The following is a 16,290-nucleotide window of genomic DNA, read 5'->3' on the forward strand; positions in this document are numbered from 1 at the left end:
TGGAGAGAGAGAGCGTGCAGCGAAGGGCCTGGGGGGGCGGTTCCCGGCACCCCAGCCAGGACCGTCGGTCTGCAGCCCTCACCGTGCAGATGAGGCTGTCCCAGTACTCGCCCCACATGTTCGCACAGCCTGTGATGTCGATGCAGAACTGCTGGTGGGCTTCCAGCACGCCCTGGGAAACGTGGGGAAAGAAGCCAGCTCCTTTCCTGTGAGACAGCATGCTTTCCATAAAAGCTGGGGAAGAACCAGGACAGGGGATTCAGAGTGGTGGGAGGGGAATGGGGTCCAAACCCTCAGGTGTTAGCAAAGCATTTCCCAGACAGCCACCCCATGGCCTGTCCCCAGTCCAGCAAAACAGACCTCCCTTCCGGGATCCCAGAGTGCAGGGGCCAGCCCCTCCCAGAGGACCGGGAGCCCTCTCTTCTGAGACACCCGCCCCTCCCAAATCAAGTCCAGGTCCTGTGCGTGAGCCTATGCCTTCACGAGGAGATAGCCTCATTCAAAAGAGGGGCACAGTCAGGTGAGAGGTTACAGCCATATCAGGGTCTTGCTAGAAAAACACGGCACTGGGCGGGGTCCACAGCCTCAGGAAGCCACGGGGAACCCGGCTCTGACCAGGCCTGGGGCTCTTACCCAGATGCTCTCGCTTCGCCAGCTGCTGGCGAATCCGTGCCGTCTTCAGCAGGGCAGGGGACACATCAGGGCTTTACCAGATGGGACACAAAAATAGCATCAAGCCACCGAGACCTTTCCTCAGACCTGAGCCCCCTCCCCTGGCAGGCAGCCTTCTACCAGGTGCCCAGAGGAGGCGTTTGCTCCTGCTGCACACCTCCTCCCAAAGCCACCCACCCCCAGTTTCTGTGCCTTGGTGACCCCTGGATGCACACCCAGCCCCGACTGCCCATCTCTCGTCCAGCTCTCTGCAAAAGGCCCGTTTCCAGTCTTTCCTACTGGCTTCTGTCTAGGATCAAGTGCACACTGACTTTTCTAGAGTGGGAAAGTTAAGGACTAAGAAACTGTCACTTGTTCCCCACCCCCTGTGGCAGTGGTTTTAACAGTGGGCTTCCCCGCCTTGGGCGTTTTGGTGGTGAGGTGTGAGTAGTGGTGTGCTGGTAGACTGCCAATTCCTGCGGTGTGAATGCTCTCCCCGCGGCTGATTTCCAGTTACAGCTTTGCAGAACGCCTCACTGCCGTATCTCTGCCCACACAGTTCCCTTCGCCTCCAGTAACCTCTCCCTGGTCCACGGCCTGAATCAGAAGCCCTCTGCCTCGGCAGGCCGCAACCTCAGCCTCTCCCACGGGCCCTCTCAGGGTCTGGGAGGCGGGCAGCAGGAACCACTTCCTCTCTGCGCTTCCCCACGTCTACCTGTGGAAACATCTCCTCCTGCTGCTCACACCCACCAGCCCCTGGCCGCCGAAGCCACACAGAAGCCCACGGGGGCAACCCGCCCCCGCCACAGGCTCCCCAGGGATTGCCCCTGAAGGAAACCAGACTCACGGGCTGGGTTTCTGGCTCAGGCTGTTTTGAGGGCTCCCGAAGTACTCAAACTTGAGGGTGAAGGGGGTCTTTATCGGGGAGCGGTTGGTCAGGACGAGCTGGCGGTTCACGCAGGTCCTCAGTGGCACTGTCGAGCCAAAGTCCAGGCGGAGCTCCTCTGGGCTGGCAACACTGCCCCGGGCCCATGAGCACCAGGTTACATGCCACCCTTGGCCCTGCCCCGTGGGCCACCGTGGGTGGGGTGCAAAGCTGTCTAGATACCAGGCTTCACCCTCAGACTCCCACTTCGTCAAGCCGCCACTCCGCAGACGCACTGTCGGCCCATGATGCCGAGAGAGGCCTCAAACTTCACAAAGTCTCCTCGGCCAGGGGAAGATTAGTTTGTCCCCCAGCTGCTGGGCCTCATGCAGGAAAGCCCAAGGGGCCCACAGCCCTGTCCCCTGTCATCTCCCTCCTGCCTGGACACCATGCCTCCAAGTACGTGGGAAATACAGAAGAGAGGGTGGGGGTGGGGTAGACGGGTCTGCTCCTGCAGAGGTGGGGAGGAGCCTCTTCCCGGCTGCAGGAATCAGCTGGAAAGAGGCTGGTACCATGGGGCCATGCCAGTCCCTCACAGGGTCACCTCAGTACTCAGGCCCTGGCCCCAGCCCTGGGCTCACCTTCCATCAGAGTCCTCTGTAGGGATGGCAATGTCCACTTGCAGTCCCTGGGGGTTCCCTGAAATGCCCAGAACCAGTGGCTCCTTCATGCCTGACACAGTGCAAGGGAGGGCCAGACTGGTGAGCGCTTCCTGTAAGAAAGCCCATCGGGGGCACATGACCACAGGGACGTCCCAGGGCTGGGCCTCAGAAGGTCTTCCCAGCACGGGTGGTGGCTGGGGGCGGGGGGGGGGGACTCACCGTGAAGGCCTTGACTTCTGTCCAGGTTTATTGCTGTGGGAGGGTCCCCACCCCCAGTCCCTCCATGAGTCACCATCTAGGGGTCCCCAAGCTTTTTACACAGGGGGCCAGTTCACTGTCCCTCAGACCGTTGGAAGGCCGCCACATACAGTGCTCCTCTCACTGACCACCAATGAAAGAGGTGCCCCTTCCGGAAGTGCGGCAGGTGGCTGGATAAATGGCCTCAGGCGGCTGCATGTGGCCTGCGGGCCGTAGTTTGGGGATGCCTGATCTAGAGCCTAGCCTGTCGGCCCACACCCTGCGCCCCGAAGGCCTGGCCTCTTCCTCAGGGTTCCTGGCTATGGCTGCTCCGAATATCCAGGCGTGCCCACATAAAAGGAGAGCCTCCCTCAAAGTGGACCTTTAGAGAAGTCACACATTTATTCTGATGAAGCTGCTACCACAGAAGTCACACCCTTCCCGAGTGAGGTCTGCTCCATGCCAGGCCTGGGACCTCCTGTCTGCCACCCTAGAGCTCAGGCTCAGCTGTGTAAGAAAGCCCACTGTCCCCACATTCGCCCGTGAGGAACTGGGACCTGGGGCTGCAAGTCTCTGAAGGAAGAAGTTACTTCTTCATATGCCTCCCGGATGGCCGTCCTGTGGGCCACGCCATGGCGGAGCCGCGCCTTTCCCAGGAGGGAGCACCTAGCCCCGGACGCTGCGAGCACCAGCTCTGCTCTGGGTCTCTGGGCACACTGGGACGATGGGCCCGCCCGTGGCCACGGAGAACAGCCTGGGAAGGGCTAATGTTGGTGCCAAAGGCTAGATGTGGCCATTGGGTTTCAGGGCACAACCCTCTCAAGCCTGCTCCAGGCTTTCTGACCTTGTGTCCTTGAAGAACAGGAATGGAGACCCATAAACAAGAAAACTCTTCCCCGCTCACAAAGACTAGGAGTGGGGTCTGCGGCCAAACTGCCGGCACAGCCGCGGGCAGCGGCGGGGTGCCTCGCTGGCCCCTCGGCCTCTCACAGCCCTACGTACCTGCGTGTGCGCAGTCAACTGCAGGCTGATCTGGAGCTCCTCACTGGGGCCCAGCGTACCATGACTGGGGGAGACGTCGACTCTGCAGAAGCTTGCTTGGTGCCCCAGGAGCTGGAAGACACAAGGGTGGGCCTGTTGTCATGTGCTGGCCTCCGAGATGGGCCAGGGGTCCAGCCAGAGTGCTCAGTGCCGCTGAGTGCTCTGCTCGCGGCTCTCAGACTGGGCACCAACAGCAGGACCAGTAGGGCCAGGTGCTTAGGATAAACCACAGGCCTCTTCCCTTCTCCTTCCCACCCTGGATGGGCCTCGCATCTGTCAAGGGTTGCCCTGGGAGGCCCAGGAGGCCCAGGGCACCGGGGAGCAGAGGGCAGCTGCCTCTGGTGCACAGGACTGTGACCCATCTCCACGGTACGCAGAGCAGGCTCCAGTCAGCCCCACGGACAGCCTCATCTGGGCTCCCAAGAGCTGTGTGAACCAGTCGGGGCTGGGAAGTCTGTGTGCACCATACACTCCTGCTCAGCAGGGAACTGGAAGTCCCTGAAAGCAGGCCAAGGAAAAGCCAGACCCGATGTGCTGCTCCGTCGAGGGGCCCAGCTTCTCTGGGCACTGTGGGGCGGAGGCCAGGCTAGGGAAGGGAAGCTGGGCATCTGCTCTGGGGTGCCTGAGGGCCACGTCCCCTCCCACGTGGGCCTCGGTGCCGCGGGCTGCAGACCTGGAGCTGACGAGCCGGCTCACTCACCTGGCCCCAGTGGAACTGGGTGGGCAGGAGCGTGCCATTGACGAGTGTGGCGGTTGTCTTCGCGGGCACGCCCAGGTAGAGGTTGCTGACTTCCACCTGGCTGCCCTGAAGGTACACGTAGGGCTCCTGCACCTCGGCATACACAGGGAGGTAGCTGGAGCACAAGGAAATACACAAGGTACATTGAACAGGAGAAAAAGAAATCAATCTGTCCCTATTTTCAGATGACAAGATGGTCTATGTAGAAAATCCCAAGGCATCTATTTAAAAAAACAAAACAAAAAAACTTCTAGAACTAGCCTGAACCGGTGGTGGTGCAGTGGATAAAGCATTGGACTGGGATGCGCAGGACCCAGGTTCAAAGCCCAAGGTTGTTGGCTTGAGCACAGGCTTACCAGCTTGAGCGCAGGGTCGCTAACATGAGTGTGGGATCGTAGACATGACCCCATGGTCGCTGGCTTGAGCCCAAAGGTCACTGGCTTGAACCCAAGGTCACTGGTTTGAGCAAGGGGTCACTTGCTCTGTTGTGGCCTCCCAGTCAAGGCACATATGAGAACACAATCAATGAACAACTAAGATGTCACACAACAAAGAATTGATGCTTCTCATCTCTCTCCTTTCCTGTCTGTCTGTCGCTATCAGTCCCTCTCTCCATCTGTCTCTGTCTCTGTCACAAAAAAAAACCTTCTAGAACTAATGAGGCAGCAACATTATAGAGTAGAAAAATCCACATACAAAAATCAATCATACTTTTATATATTAACAATGAACATGTGGGAACAGAAATTAAAAATACAATACCATTTATAACTGCCCGCAAAATGGAAATACTAAGGTATAAAGTTAATGAAACATGTACTGGATTTGTGTGCTGGAAACTACACAGCAGTGATGAAGGAAATCAAAGAAGACTTCATAAATGGAGGGATATACCATGTTCATGGATTAGAAGAGTCAATATACTAAAGATGTCAGTTCTCCCCAAATTGATTGATAGGTTTTGACACTGTTCTTGCCAAACTCCCAGCAAGGATTTTGTAGATCTAAACAAGCTTATAAAATTTATATGGAGCCCTGGCCTACTAGCTCAGTTGGTTAGAGCATAGTCCTGATGTACCAAGGTTGTGGGTTTGATCCCCAGTCAGGGCACATGCAAGAATCAACCAATGAATGCATGCATAAGTGGAAAAACAAATCAGTGTTTCTTTTTTTCTTACTCTCTCTCTCTAAAATCAATAAAAAAAGAAAGAGCTTAAATAAGAGAGTTGGATCATTTATAAAATATTTGAAAATTACATTTAAAAATATTATATGGAAAGACAAAGATACAGAATAACTAAAACAATTTTTTAAAAGAGCAATACGTAGAAAATCACTCTACTGGATGTTAAGACTTAGTATATACCTACAGGAATCAAGATAGTGTGCTATTGGTGGAGGGATATGCATCTAGGTCAGTGGGAAACACAGAAAACTTAGAAATAACCCTCACAAATATGTCTGGGTTTTTTGTTTTTGATTTTTTTTTTTGTATGAGGAATAGAGATAATATTGTATTTTGCTTTTAACTTTTTATTTTGAGATAATCGTATATTCACATGTAGCTACGACACACACAGACACACAATACAGAGAGATACTGTATACCATTCACCAATTTCCCCAACGGTAACATTTTGCATAATCACAGTATAATATCACAACCAGGAGATCCACACTGATACAATCCAGCAATCTTATTTAGACCCCACCAGCTTTACGCTTACTTATTTGTTTGTGTATATTTCTATGCAATTTTTTTTTTAGATTTTATTTATTCATTTTAGAGAGAGGAGACAGAGAGAAAGAAAGGGGGAGGAGCAGAAAGCATCAACTCCCATATGTGCCTTGACCAGGTAAGGCTTCTCTGCAATTTTATCACATATGTATATTTACATATGACACCACCAATCAAGACACAGAACAGTCCTTCACAAGGATGCCTTGTGCTACTTTATTTATTTATTTAGCCATTCTCCTTTTTATAGCCACAGCCATAGTCACCTTTCTCATTATACTCCCTCCTTAACTCCTGACAACTATTAATCTCTTCTCCATCTCTACACTTTTGAGAATACTATATAAGTGGCATTGTCCATTATATTATCTTTTGACACTGCTTTCTTCACTCAGCACAATTCTTTTGAGAGCCATCCAAGTTGTGGCGTATATCCATAGTTTTTTATTTTTATTTATTTATTTTAATATTTTGAAATGTCCTCTTTACTTCTTTTTTTTAATTTTTTTTCTTTTTATTTATTCATTTTTAGAGAGGGGAGAGAGAGAGAAGGAGGGGAGGAGCAGGAAGCATCAACTCCCATATGTGCCTTGACCAGGCAAGTGCAGGGTTTCGAACCGGTAACCTCAGCGTTCCAGGTCGATGCTTTATCCACTGCGCCACCACAGGTCAGGCCTCTTTACTTCCTTTTTTTTTTTTTTACAGAGACAAGAGAGAGAGTCAGAGACAGGGATAGACAGGCAGGAACGAAGAGATGAGAAGCATCAATCATTAGTTTTTTGTTGAGCATTGCAACACCTTAGTTGTTCATTGATTGCTCTCTCACATGTGCCTTGACCGTAGGCCTTCAGCAGACCGAGTAACCCCTTGCTAGAGCCAGCGACCTTGGGTCTAAGCTGGTGAGCTTTGCTCAAACCAGATGAGCCTGCGCTCAAGCTGGCAACCTCAGGGTCTTGAACCTGGGTCCTTCCACATCCCAGTCCGATGCTCTATCCACTGCACCACCACCTGGTCAGGCCCATAGTTTTTATTTTTTTATTGCTAAGTAGTATTCTATGATATGAATATGTACCCGTTTGTTTATTCCGTTTAGGAACATTTGCATTGTCTCAACTGATTTCTGACAAGGGTGCAAAAAAATTCAATGACAGAAAAATAATTGGGAAATAAAAAATATGTGCAAATTAAACAACAAATTCCTAAATAAATAATAGATCAAATGAGAAGTCACACATTTTTTTGCTTTGTAAAAAATGTTTTATTTTTCAATTACAGTTACATTCAGTATTATTTTGTATTAGTGTCAGGTGTAAGAAAATACTTTTACAGCAATAACTCAATCAAATAAAGAAAAAGAGAGTAACAAGTGTTGCTGAGGATGTGGAAACGGAGCATGGGGAAGGGTAGAAAGTGGGCTAGCGACTGTTGGAGCTGCACCAGTACATCACATTATAATATATATATATATCACACACTGTATGTAAAAATAAATTTAAATAAATAAATGTAATGTTATTCCAATGAGAAAAAAAATAAAAGAAGGATGTGATCAGATTAACTAATACAACCAAGGAGAACAAAACTATTGTGGCGGCGCAGTGGATAGAGCGCCGACCTGGAACGCTGTGGTCACCGGTTCGAATCCCTGGGCTCGCCTGGTCCAGGCACAAATGACAAGCAACCAGTGAACAGCTAGAGGGAAGCAACTACTTCTCATGTCCCCCCTTTCTGTAAAATCAATAATAAAATATTTAAGAAAAAGCCACACCTATTACTGAAGGCCTCTGGGGGAGAAGGCCCTGCATGGGTTCAGCACAGGCAGGGGTGGCCGTGGGAAGCAGCAGGGCGAGGACTCACTCAAGGGCCACGGGAGATTAGTGTGGCCACTTCAGGGCTTCCACCCTGAGCTCACAGGACGCAAAGACTGGGTTGCAGCAGGACCTACCGCTCCCCCCACCTGCGGAAGAATGTGGGCGTGGGGCTGAGAGAGGGCGGGGCAGGTCCCGCAGTAAGATCGGGCCTCTCAACTGCGAGCAGAGAAAGGAACCAACAATCCTAGTTCTTCATTTCTATTGACAAACAAATGAGTGGAACGATTTATGAAGCTGGCCAGGGTGGGTTTCCTCTCCTGCGTGATTTAGGCTGTTCGTCCGTCCGTCCCCCCCCCCCCCGCCCCCCAAGGCCCCTTCCTCTTATGGGATTCAGGTAGCTGTGTACTCTGAGGGTTCTCACATGCTCCTGGGAAGAGCAGTGCTCCCCATACCTACAGCCCCTTACTCAGAGGAAACATACACACCAGCCCCTTAGGCAAATCAACTTCCTCTTCCATTCAAAACCAGGAATGGGCGGCCAGGGATTACTAGACTAGAAGGAAAACCAAACAGCAAAAGAGAAGGACTCCAAACCAAAACCTGAAGGAACAAAAATTAGTTTCCTTGGGGAAATTTGAGAGGCTGTTGCATCCATAAAATAACAGCAGATAACTATTAAAAAAGGAATGATCCAAGAATAAAAAACTTGAAATCATGATTGTCAAAAGAAGGGCATCTACTAAAGATCAAATTAGTGAAATGCAAGGAGGCCAAGGCCGTTGCCCTGAACAAAGAGCAAAAACAGTGAGAGATGGCAAATACGAGGAAAATCGTAAAGTCCACGCAGCTTAGATCCAGCAAGCTTTCCCACCTGCCTCTTCTGGAGACAGACGCCCCCACCCCAGTCACAGGGGGACAGGCACATGACCCAAAGAGAACCAATCAGAGTCCACCTCTGGAAAAAGCCAGTTTCCTTTTTCCACCAGAGATTGTTGAGCTGGGAGCCTGTGAGCCCGGGGTTCTAAGTGGCCCCCTGCCTCTGGGCAGAGTGGCTAAGGGCCCCTACCCAATAGGGGAGGGAATGGCCAAGAAAGAGAGAGAATCAGAGTTTAAGGGTGGGGTGGGGTGGGGCTGGGCTGGGGTTGAAGGGAGGCTGGTGGGAATGAGAGAGAAGCAGAGGAGAAGGCTGGAGCCCCTACCATCAGCAGGCACGAATGCCCAGTGACACGAGCCAATGGCTTCTTCTTTTAGCCTAACTTAGTTGCATCTGTGTTTCTATCACCCACAACTGTAAACATTCTGATTGACTCAAGATTCTTTAAGAAGAAAGAATAGGCGCTGGCTGGCAGCTCAGTGGATAGAGCATTGGCCTGGTAAAGGGATATCTCAGGTTTGATTATTGGTCAGGTAACACAGGAGAAGGGACCATTGCTTCTCTCCCCTTCCTTCTCCCTCTTTTCTCCCTCTTCCCTTCCTGCCACCAGTGGCTTGATTATTTGGAGCCTTGGCCCCAGGTGCTGAGGATAGCTCAGTTGGTCCAAGCCCATCAGCCTCAGGTGCTAAAAATAGCTCGGTTGATTCATGCATTGGTCCCAGATGGGGGTTGCCAGGTAGATCCCCATCAGGGTGCATGTGGGAGTCTATCTTACTATCTCCCCTGCTCTCATTTAAAAAAAAAAAGAAGAAGAAGAAAGAACAAAGATCAAAAAGGAAGTAAACAAAGACTTAATAGAAGGTCTTCTCCGTGATGAAAAGACAGAATTAACCTTCATATTTAAGGCCCATGAAGTGCCTGCAGGACCAGGGAGGACAGGACTCACACTCAGACGTGTCCTGGGAATTGTGGGAAAGCACCTCCGAACAAGACGCTGGTGGTACTTCGTCCCACATCAGAGGGTCAAAGTAGAAAGAGAGAGATGACATCTGTCGCTGGGAGAGTGTGGGTTAAGGGGCAGTCTCATACATGGTAAGTGGAAGTATAAAATGGCACAGTATTTTCAGAAGATAACTCAAAAGCATCCACAAAGATTTAAAATGAGCATTTCAATGTTTTCATAATGAAACACACAATACATGCAGACATGATTATAAAACACACAGTGTAACCTGAGCAGGCGGTGGCGCAGTGAATAGAGCATTGGCCTGGGATGCAAGGACCTAGGTTCGAAACCTCGAGGTCACCAGCTTGGGCACGGGGTCACTGGCTTGAGCATGAGATCACAGACATGACCCCATGGTCACTGGTTTGAAGCCCAAGGTCGCTGGCTTGAGCAAGGGGTCACTGGCTCAGCTGGAGCCCCCCAGTCAAGGCACAATGAGAAAGCAATCAATGAACAACTAAGGTGCCACAACAAAGAACTGATGCTTCTCATCTCTCTCCTTCTTGTCTGTCTGTCCTTGTCTGTCCCTCTCTCTGTCTCTGTCTCTCACTAAAAAAATAAATAAAAACAAATAAAACACACAGTGTAAATCTATTCAGTTTAAAGAATAATGATAGCCTGACCAGGCGGTGGCACAGTGGATAGAGCATCGGACTGGGATGCTGAGGACCCAGGTTCAAGACCCCAAGGTCGCCAGCTTGAGCGCGGGCTCATCTGGTTTGAGCAAAAGCTCATCAGCTTGGACCCACGGTCGCTGGCTCGAGCAAGGGGTTACTTGGTCTGCTGAAGGCCCACAGTCAAGGCACATATGAGAAAGCAATCAATGAACAACTAAGGTGTCGCAATGTACAACGAAAAACTGATGATTAATGCTTCTCATCTCTCCGTTCCTGTCTGTCTGTCCCTGTCTATCCCTCTCTCTGACTCTCTATCTCTGTAAAAAAATAAAACAAATCACCTGATCTGTGGTGGCGCAGTGGATAAAGCGTCGACCTAGAATGCTGAGGTCACTGGTTCAAAACCCTGGGCTTGCCTGGTCAAGGCACATATGGGAGTTGATGCTTCCAGCTCCTCCCCCCTTCTCTCTCTCCTCTCTCTCTAAAAATTAATAAATAAATAAATAAATTTAAAAAGAATAATGATAAAAACAACACCCATGTACCACTACACTACTACTCAGCTTATTACAGAATATTTCTACCAACCAGCTTAAGAAACCAAATACTATGCTTCAAAATAATTTGGGAGGAGGTAGGGGGAGAAGTGTATGCGGGCATAGATGACAAAGTATTTATAGTGATTTGATAATTATTGAAGGTTGGTGATGGGTACATGGGGGCTCGTTATACAATTCTATTTTATATACTTTTTTTATTTGTATTTTTCTGAAGTGAGAAGCGGAGAGGCAGAGAGACAGACTCCCACATGTGCCTGACTGAGAGCCAACCAGCATGCCACTAGGGGGCGATGCTCTGCTCATCTGGGATGTTGTTTCCTTGCAACCTGAGCCATTCTAGCGCCCGAGGCCGAGACCATAGAGCCATCCTCAGTGCTCGGGCCAACTTTGCTCCAATGGAGCCTTGGCTGCAGGAGGGGAAGAGAGAGACAGAGAGGAAGGAGAGGGGGAGGGGTGGAGAAGCAGATGGGTGCTTCTCCTATGTGCCCTGGCCAGGAATCGAAGCCAGGACTTCCACATGCCAGGCCGATGCTGTACCACTGAGCCAACCGACCTGGGCCTATTTTATATACTTAAGAAATTTCCCTGGCCCTGGCCGGTTGGCTCAGCGGTAGAGCATCGGCCTGGCGTGCGGGGGACCCGGGTTCGATTCCCGGCCAGGGCACACAGGAGAAGCGCCCATTTGCTTCTCCACCCCCCCCTCCTTCCTCTCTGTCTCTCTCTTCCGCTCCCGCAGCCAAGGCTCCATTGAAGCAAAGATGGCCCGGGCGCTGGGGATGGCTCCTTGGCCTCTGCCCCAGGTGCTAGAGTGGCTCTGATCGCTCGCGGCAGAGCAACACCCCTGAGGGGCAGAGCATCGCCCCCTGGTGGGCAGAGTGTCGCCCCTGGTGGGCGTGCTGGGTGGATCCCGGTCGGGCGCATGCGGGAGTCTGTCTGACTGTCTCTCCCCGTTTCTAGCTTCAGAAAAATACAAAAAAAAACAAAAACAAGAAATTTCCTGGAAGGAAGGAAGGAAGGAAGGGAGGGAATATTACTAATAACCTTTGAAATCTTCAGTATGTTCCTCCTAGAATACAAAGGCCTTCACTCATTTAAATAGGTCACAACTATTTTTTTGTGTGTTCTCCTATTGAATACTATTTCTAGTTTTCTACTATTATGAGCTGACTATGAGAATTCCCACCCGAGCACAAGGCTGGCGCGGCACATACACAAGTCATTCTGGGAGTTCATTTAGAAGGGCTAATGTTGGGGAATGGGGTATGTGCATATTTTACCTTAATGGGCATTTCTTGTAATTTCTAAATTTTATAGAATAAACATTAACACCTTTAAATTCTGAAACACTGGCCCTGGCCCATTGACTCAGCAATAGAGCATCAGCCTGGCGTGTGGAAGTCCCAGGTTCAATTCCTGGTCAGGGCACACAGGAGAAGTGACCATCTGCTTCTTCCCCCTCTCTCCCTTCTCATCCCCTTCTGCAGCTATGGCTCGAATTAGCAAGTTGGCCCCAGGCACTGAGGGTGGCTCCCTAGCCTTGCCTCAGGTGCTAAAAAAAGTTGGTTGTCAAGCAACAGAGCAGCAGCCCCAGATGTGCAGAACATTAGCCCCAGACGGAGGTTGCTGGGTGGGTCTCAGTCAGGGCACATGCTGGAGTCTGTCTCTCTACCCCTCACTTGATTAAAAAAAATACCTGAACTGTTGGTCCTGGCTAGTTGGCTCAGTGGTAGAGTGTTGACCTGGCATGTAGAATCCTGGGTTCAATTCCTGGTCAGAGCACACAGAAGTGAACATCTGCTTCTCTACCCTTTCCCCTTCTCTCTCTCTCTCGCTCTTCTCCTCCCAGAGCCATGGCTCAATGGATTCCAGTGTGTTGGCCCCAGGCACTGAGGATGGCTCTATGGAGCCTCTGCATCAGGAGCTAAAAATAGCTCAGTTGCGAGCATGGCCCCAGATGGGCAGAGCATCGGACACAGATGAGGTCGTTGGGTGGGTCCTGGTTGGGGCACATGTGGGAGTCTGTCTCTCTATCTCCCCTTAAAAAATATTAAAATTAGCCGTGGCCTGTTGGCTCAGTGGTAGAGAGTCAGCCTGGCGTGCAGGAGTCTCGCGTTCGATTCCCGGCCAGGGCACACAGGAGAGGCATCCATCTGCTTCTCCACCCCTCCCCCTCTCCTTCCTCTTTGTCTCTCTCTTCCCCTCCCGCAGCCAAGGCTCCATTGGAGCAAAGTTGGCCCGGGCGCTGAGGATGGCTCTATGGCCTCTGCCTCAGGTGCTAGAATGGCTTTGGTTGCAACAGAGCAACGGCCCAGATGGGCAGAGCATCACCCCTTGGTGGGCATGCCGGGTGGATCATGGTCGGGCGCATGCGGGAGTCTGTCTGACTGCCTCCCTGTTTCCAACTTCAGAAAAATACAAAAAAAAAAAAAAAATTAAAATTAAAAAAAATTCTGGCCTGACCAGTGGCGCAGTGGATAGAGCATCAGACTGGGACGCAGAGGACCCAGGTTCGAAACCCCTAGGTCGCTGGCTTGAGCATGGGCTCATCTGGTTTGAGTAAGGCTCACCAGCTTGAACCCACGGTGGCTGGCTTGAGCAAGGGGTCACTCTGTCAGGGCACATATAAGAAATCAATCAATGAACAGCTAAGGTGCTGCAACAAAGAATTGATGCTTCTCATCTCTCTCCCTCCTGTCTGTCTCTATCTGTCCCTCTCTCTGTCTCTGTCACACACAAAAAAAAATCTGAAAATCAGATAAATACTTAATTACACACAATAAGCATAAATACAGTGTGGATATGCAGAAAGTGTGTTCTCAGCCCCCCCCCCCCTTACCTCCAGGGTCCGTTGACCACCTCCAGCACCAGGATGGTCTGCAGACACTGGCAGTGCACAGCCTCCAAGGTGACGTTCACTCTGCACTCCTCCAGAGGGAGCACCTGGCCGCTGGAGGGCTCGATGTCGAAAGGAGACACCTGGTTGGGAGGTCAACCCAGAGGATAAGGAGAGAGGACACTTGGAATCTTAGAACTTGGGGCTGGCCACACCCAACCAGGGTCACCCCTCAGCTGCCCCGTAGGGTACGGAAGAAGGCACGCTGGTGGGGAGCACAGCTGGGCTGGAATCTTAGAACTTGGGGCTGGCCACACCCAACCAGGGTCACCCCTCAGCTGCCCCGTAGGGTACAGAAGAAGGCATGCTGGTGAGGGAGCGCAACTGGGCAGGAGTCTCAGGACTCCGAGGATGGAAGCTGAGTCTCCAAGTAAAGGAGGAGGAGGTCCCCATGCAGTGGCCTTTCTGAGAGGGAAGAGGCGGAGGGTGGCAACAGGCTGGGGTGTGTGGGGACCACGCTGGGGGGAGGTACTGTGGCCTCTGAGAGGTTTGCCCAGCCCCACTGAGCAGGCATGTGTCAAGACCCCGATTGATGGCTTTAAGTAAGCAAAGCCACAAGTCACCAGATTGGAGGAGGGATGAAGCTTCTGGGTGGCCACAGATTTCCCCCCCTTCCCCGCCATAGGCTTGTACCCGTTCTCCAGGCAGGCCCACCTCCTCCCTGACACAGGCAAAGGGAGAGGAGAAGGCAGGAGGGTTAGAAAGAGGAATGTACCTGTAGGGCTCTACCCCCCTCTTTCTGTCCTTGACAGAGACCAAATGCACTAGTCTGAGTGGTCCTATGGCCCCGGATGGGCCACACGGGACACTGAAAGGTCACACCCAGGAGGGAGGTTATTCCTCTTTGGTCCCTTCCTTCTGTGAGTCCAAGTCAATGAATACACGGCACCTGCCCGGAGGGCAGCTTGTCCACCCCACAGGGGCCTGGCCTGCCCAGCCCCACCCCCACCCCCCATCCAGGCCGCCATGCTGTGCTGTCTCAGGCCCTGTGCTCTCTTGCTTCTGAAGTGTCACCCTCCAGCCCTGGTGGGAGGGGTGGGTGGGTTGGCTGGCACTACAGGCTGCGGAGGCCTGTCTCAGAAAAAGTGGCTGCTGGGCTCTGGCTGCAGTTTGGGGCGCACGCTCCAGCGCTAAGGAAAGAGCCTCTGCGCTTTCTTTGGTCTTTGCTCCTCACCTGCATCTCCCTTGAGGCCCTGGGGGTGTGGCTGCTCTCTGGGGCTGGGTTTCTGGGTCCCCTGAAACCCAGGCACCTGCGCACATCTAACTACCCCCAAATCTCATCATTAGTTTTGAGAGCTCAGAAAAACGAAGTGCAGAGAACTGTATGGACAGGATTCCTACCAGCCTGGTAAGATTATGACATAAATCTTACCACACTAGAACTTGACCATTATGTCAATTATAAAATGTAGTGATTCTTCTCAGTGGGAGAAGAACATAGACTGGGTATCAGAGAGACCTGGGATCTCACAGGACTCCACCACCCGTGAGCTGTGTGACCCTGTCCCTCTCTATCAAATGAGGAGGCTGGCTGTGGCTCGTAAGTTTCCAGCTGTGCTCTGGCAAGTCCCAGGGATTCCTCAGAAGTGGGGAGAGTCAGCATGGGGCAGGGGATACCCAACAAGGGGGTCTCTGGGTAGCCAGAGGAGTCATACGTTTTTCTAGATCTTGGGCTTCCGTATAGGGTTTCATTAGAGCAGTGGTTCTCAACCTTTCTAATGCCGTGACCCCGCAATACAGTTCCTCATGTTGCGGTGACCCCAAACCAAAAAATAATTTTGGTGGCTACTTCATAACTGTAATTTTGCTACAGTTATGATTCGGAATGTAAATACCTGATATGCATTATGTATTTTCCGATGGCTTTAGGCGACCCCACTGGGGTCGCGATCCACAGGTTGAGAACCGCTGCATTAGAGGAAAGGGTTCTAATGACTCATATACTGACCCCACCCCCAACCCCACTCCCACTCCCAGTCCCAGTCCCAGTCCCAGGCTTCTGTGGCTTCACAGTCCAGGCAGGGAGACCAATGAGCCCCGGGAGGGAACTGCTAACGCCGCCAAGCCTGTGAAACAGGACACTTGGCAACGGTGTGATTAGACGCAAATGTCATTACTTCCACCGTTCGTTCGGAGTGCCCATCTAGAGAAGGAAGGCCACTAGGCAGAGGAGATGGCTTTCGAGTGGGAAGGGAAAGTCCTGGAGAAAGGAAACCTATGTCAGCAGACACGATGCGTGTGTGGCTGTGACTGTCTTTCACTGGCTTCTGAACATGCAAGGAAAAGTGTGTAGGGTTCTTATCTGGAGGGCAAGTGGACCAGCAAGATGGGGGCCTTGGTATGAAGTAGTCAGAGAGAGCTGCTCTCACCACAGGGGCCTGGCCAGGGGCTCCCAGGGGCAGCGGCGACCTGAGGCGGCTCCCAGGGACCCAAGGCTACCAAGTGTGAAGGGTGGGCGTGGCTAGTAAGATTTACCACGAACAGCTGCTGGGGAGTAACCCAGGCACGGTGACTTGGTCTTCTTCTGAATTGCAGGTCAAATAGTCAAATGTGACGCCACAATTTAAATGTGACAATGACAATATTTAGGACCGTT

At 51.5% G+C, this 16,290-nt stretch overlaps 1 protein-coding gene across 1 annotated transcript in view; it reads right to left on the reverse strand.

Moving 5' to 3' along the window:
* Positions 1 to 16,290, reverse strand: part of DLEC1 (DLEC1 cilia and flagella associated protein) — a 67,062-nt gene that overhangs the window by 10,274 nt on the left and 40,498 nt on the right. The window contains exons 19-25 of the mRNA XM_066351361.1: positions 13,638 to 13,777; positions 4,157 to 4,310; positions 3,418 to 3,528; positions 2,158 to 2,288; positions 1,499 to 1,669; positions 634 to 704; positions 83 to 234 (exon numbers count right to left, since the gene is read on the reverse strand). Of these exons, the coding sequence (XP_066207458.1) occupies positions 83 to 234; positions 634 to 704; positions 1,499 to 1,669; positions 2,158 to 2,288; positions 3,418 to 3,528; positions 4,157 to 4,310; positions 13,638 to 13,777 (930 nt within the window). The remainder of the gene's footprint in view (positions 1 to 82; positions 235 to 633; positions 705 to 1,498; positions 1,670 to 2,157; positions 2,289 to 3,417; positions 3,529 to 4,156; positions 4,311 to 13,637; positions 13,778 to 16,290) is intronic.

The sequence above is a fragment of the Saccopteryx leptura genome, chromosome 10, assembly GCF_036850995.1.
Source record: "Saccopteryx leptura isolate mSacLep1 chromosome 10, mSacLep1_pri_phased_curated, whole genome shotgun sequence".
NCBI classification, from domain to species: domain Eukaryota; kingdom Metazoa; phylum Chordata; class Mammalia; order Chiroptera; family Emballonuridae; genus Saccopteryx; species Saccopteryx leptura.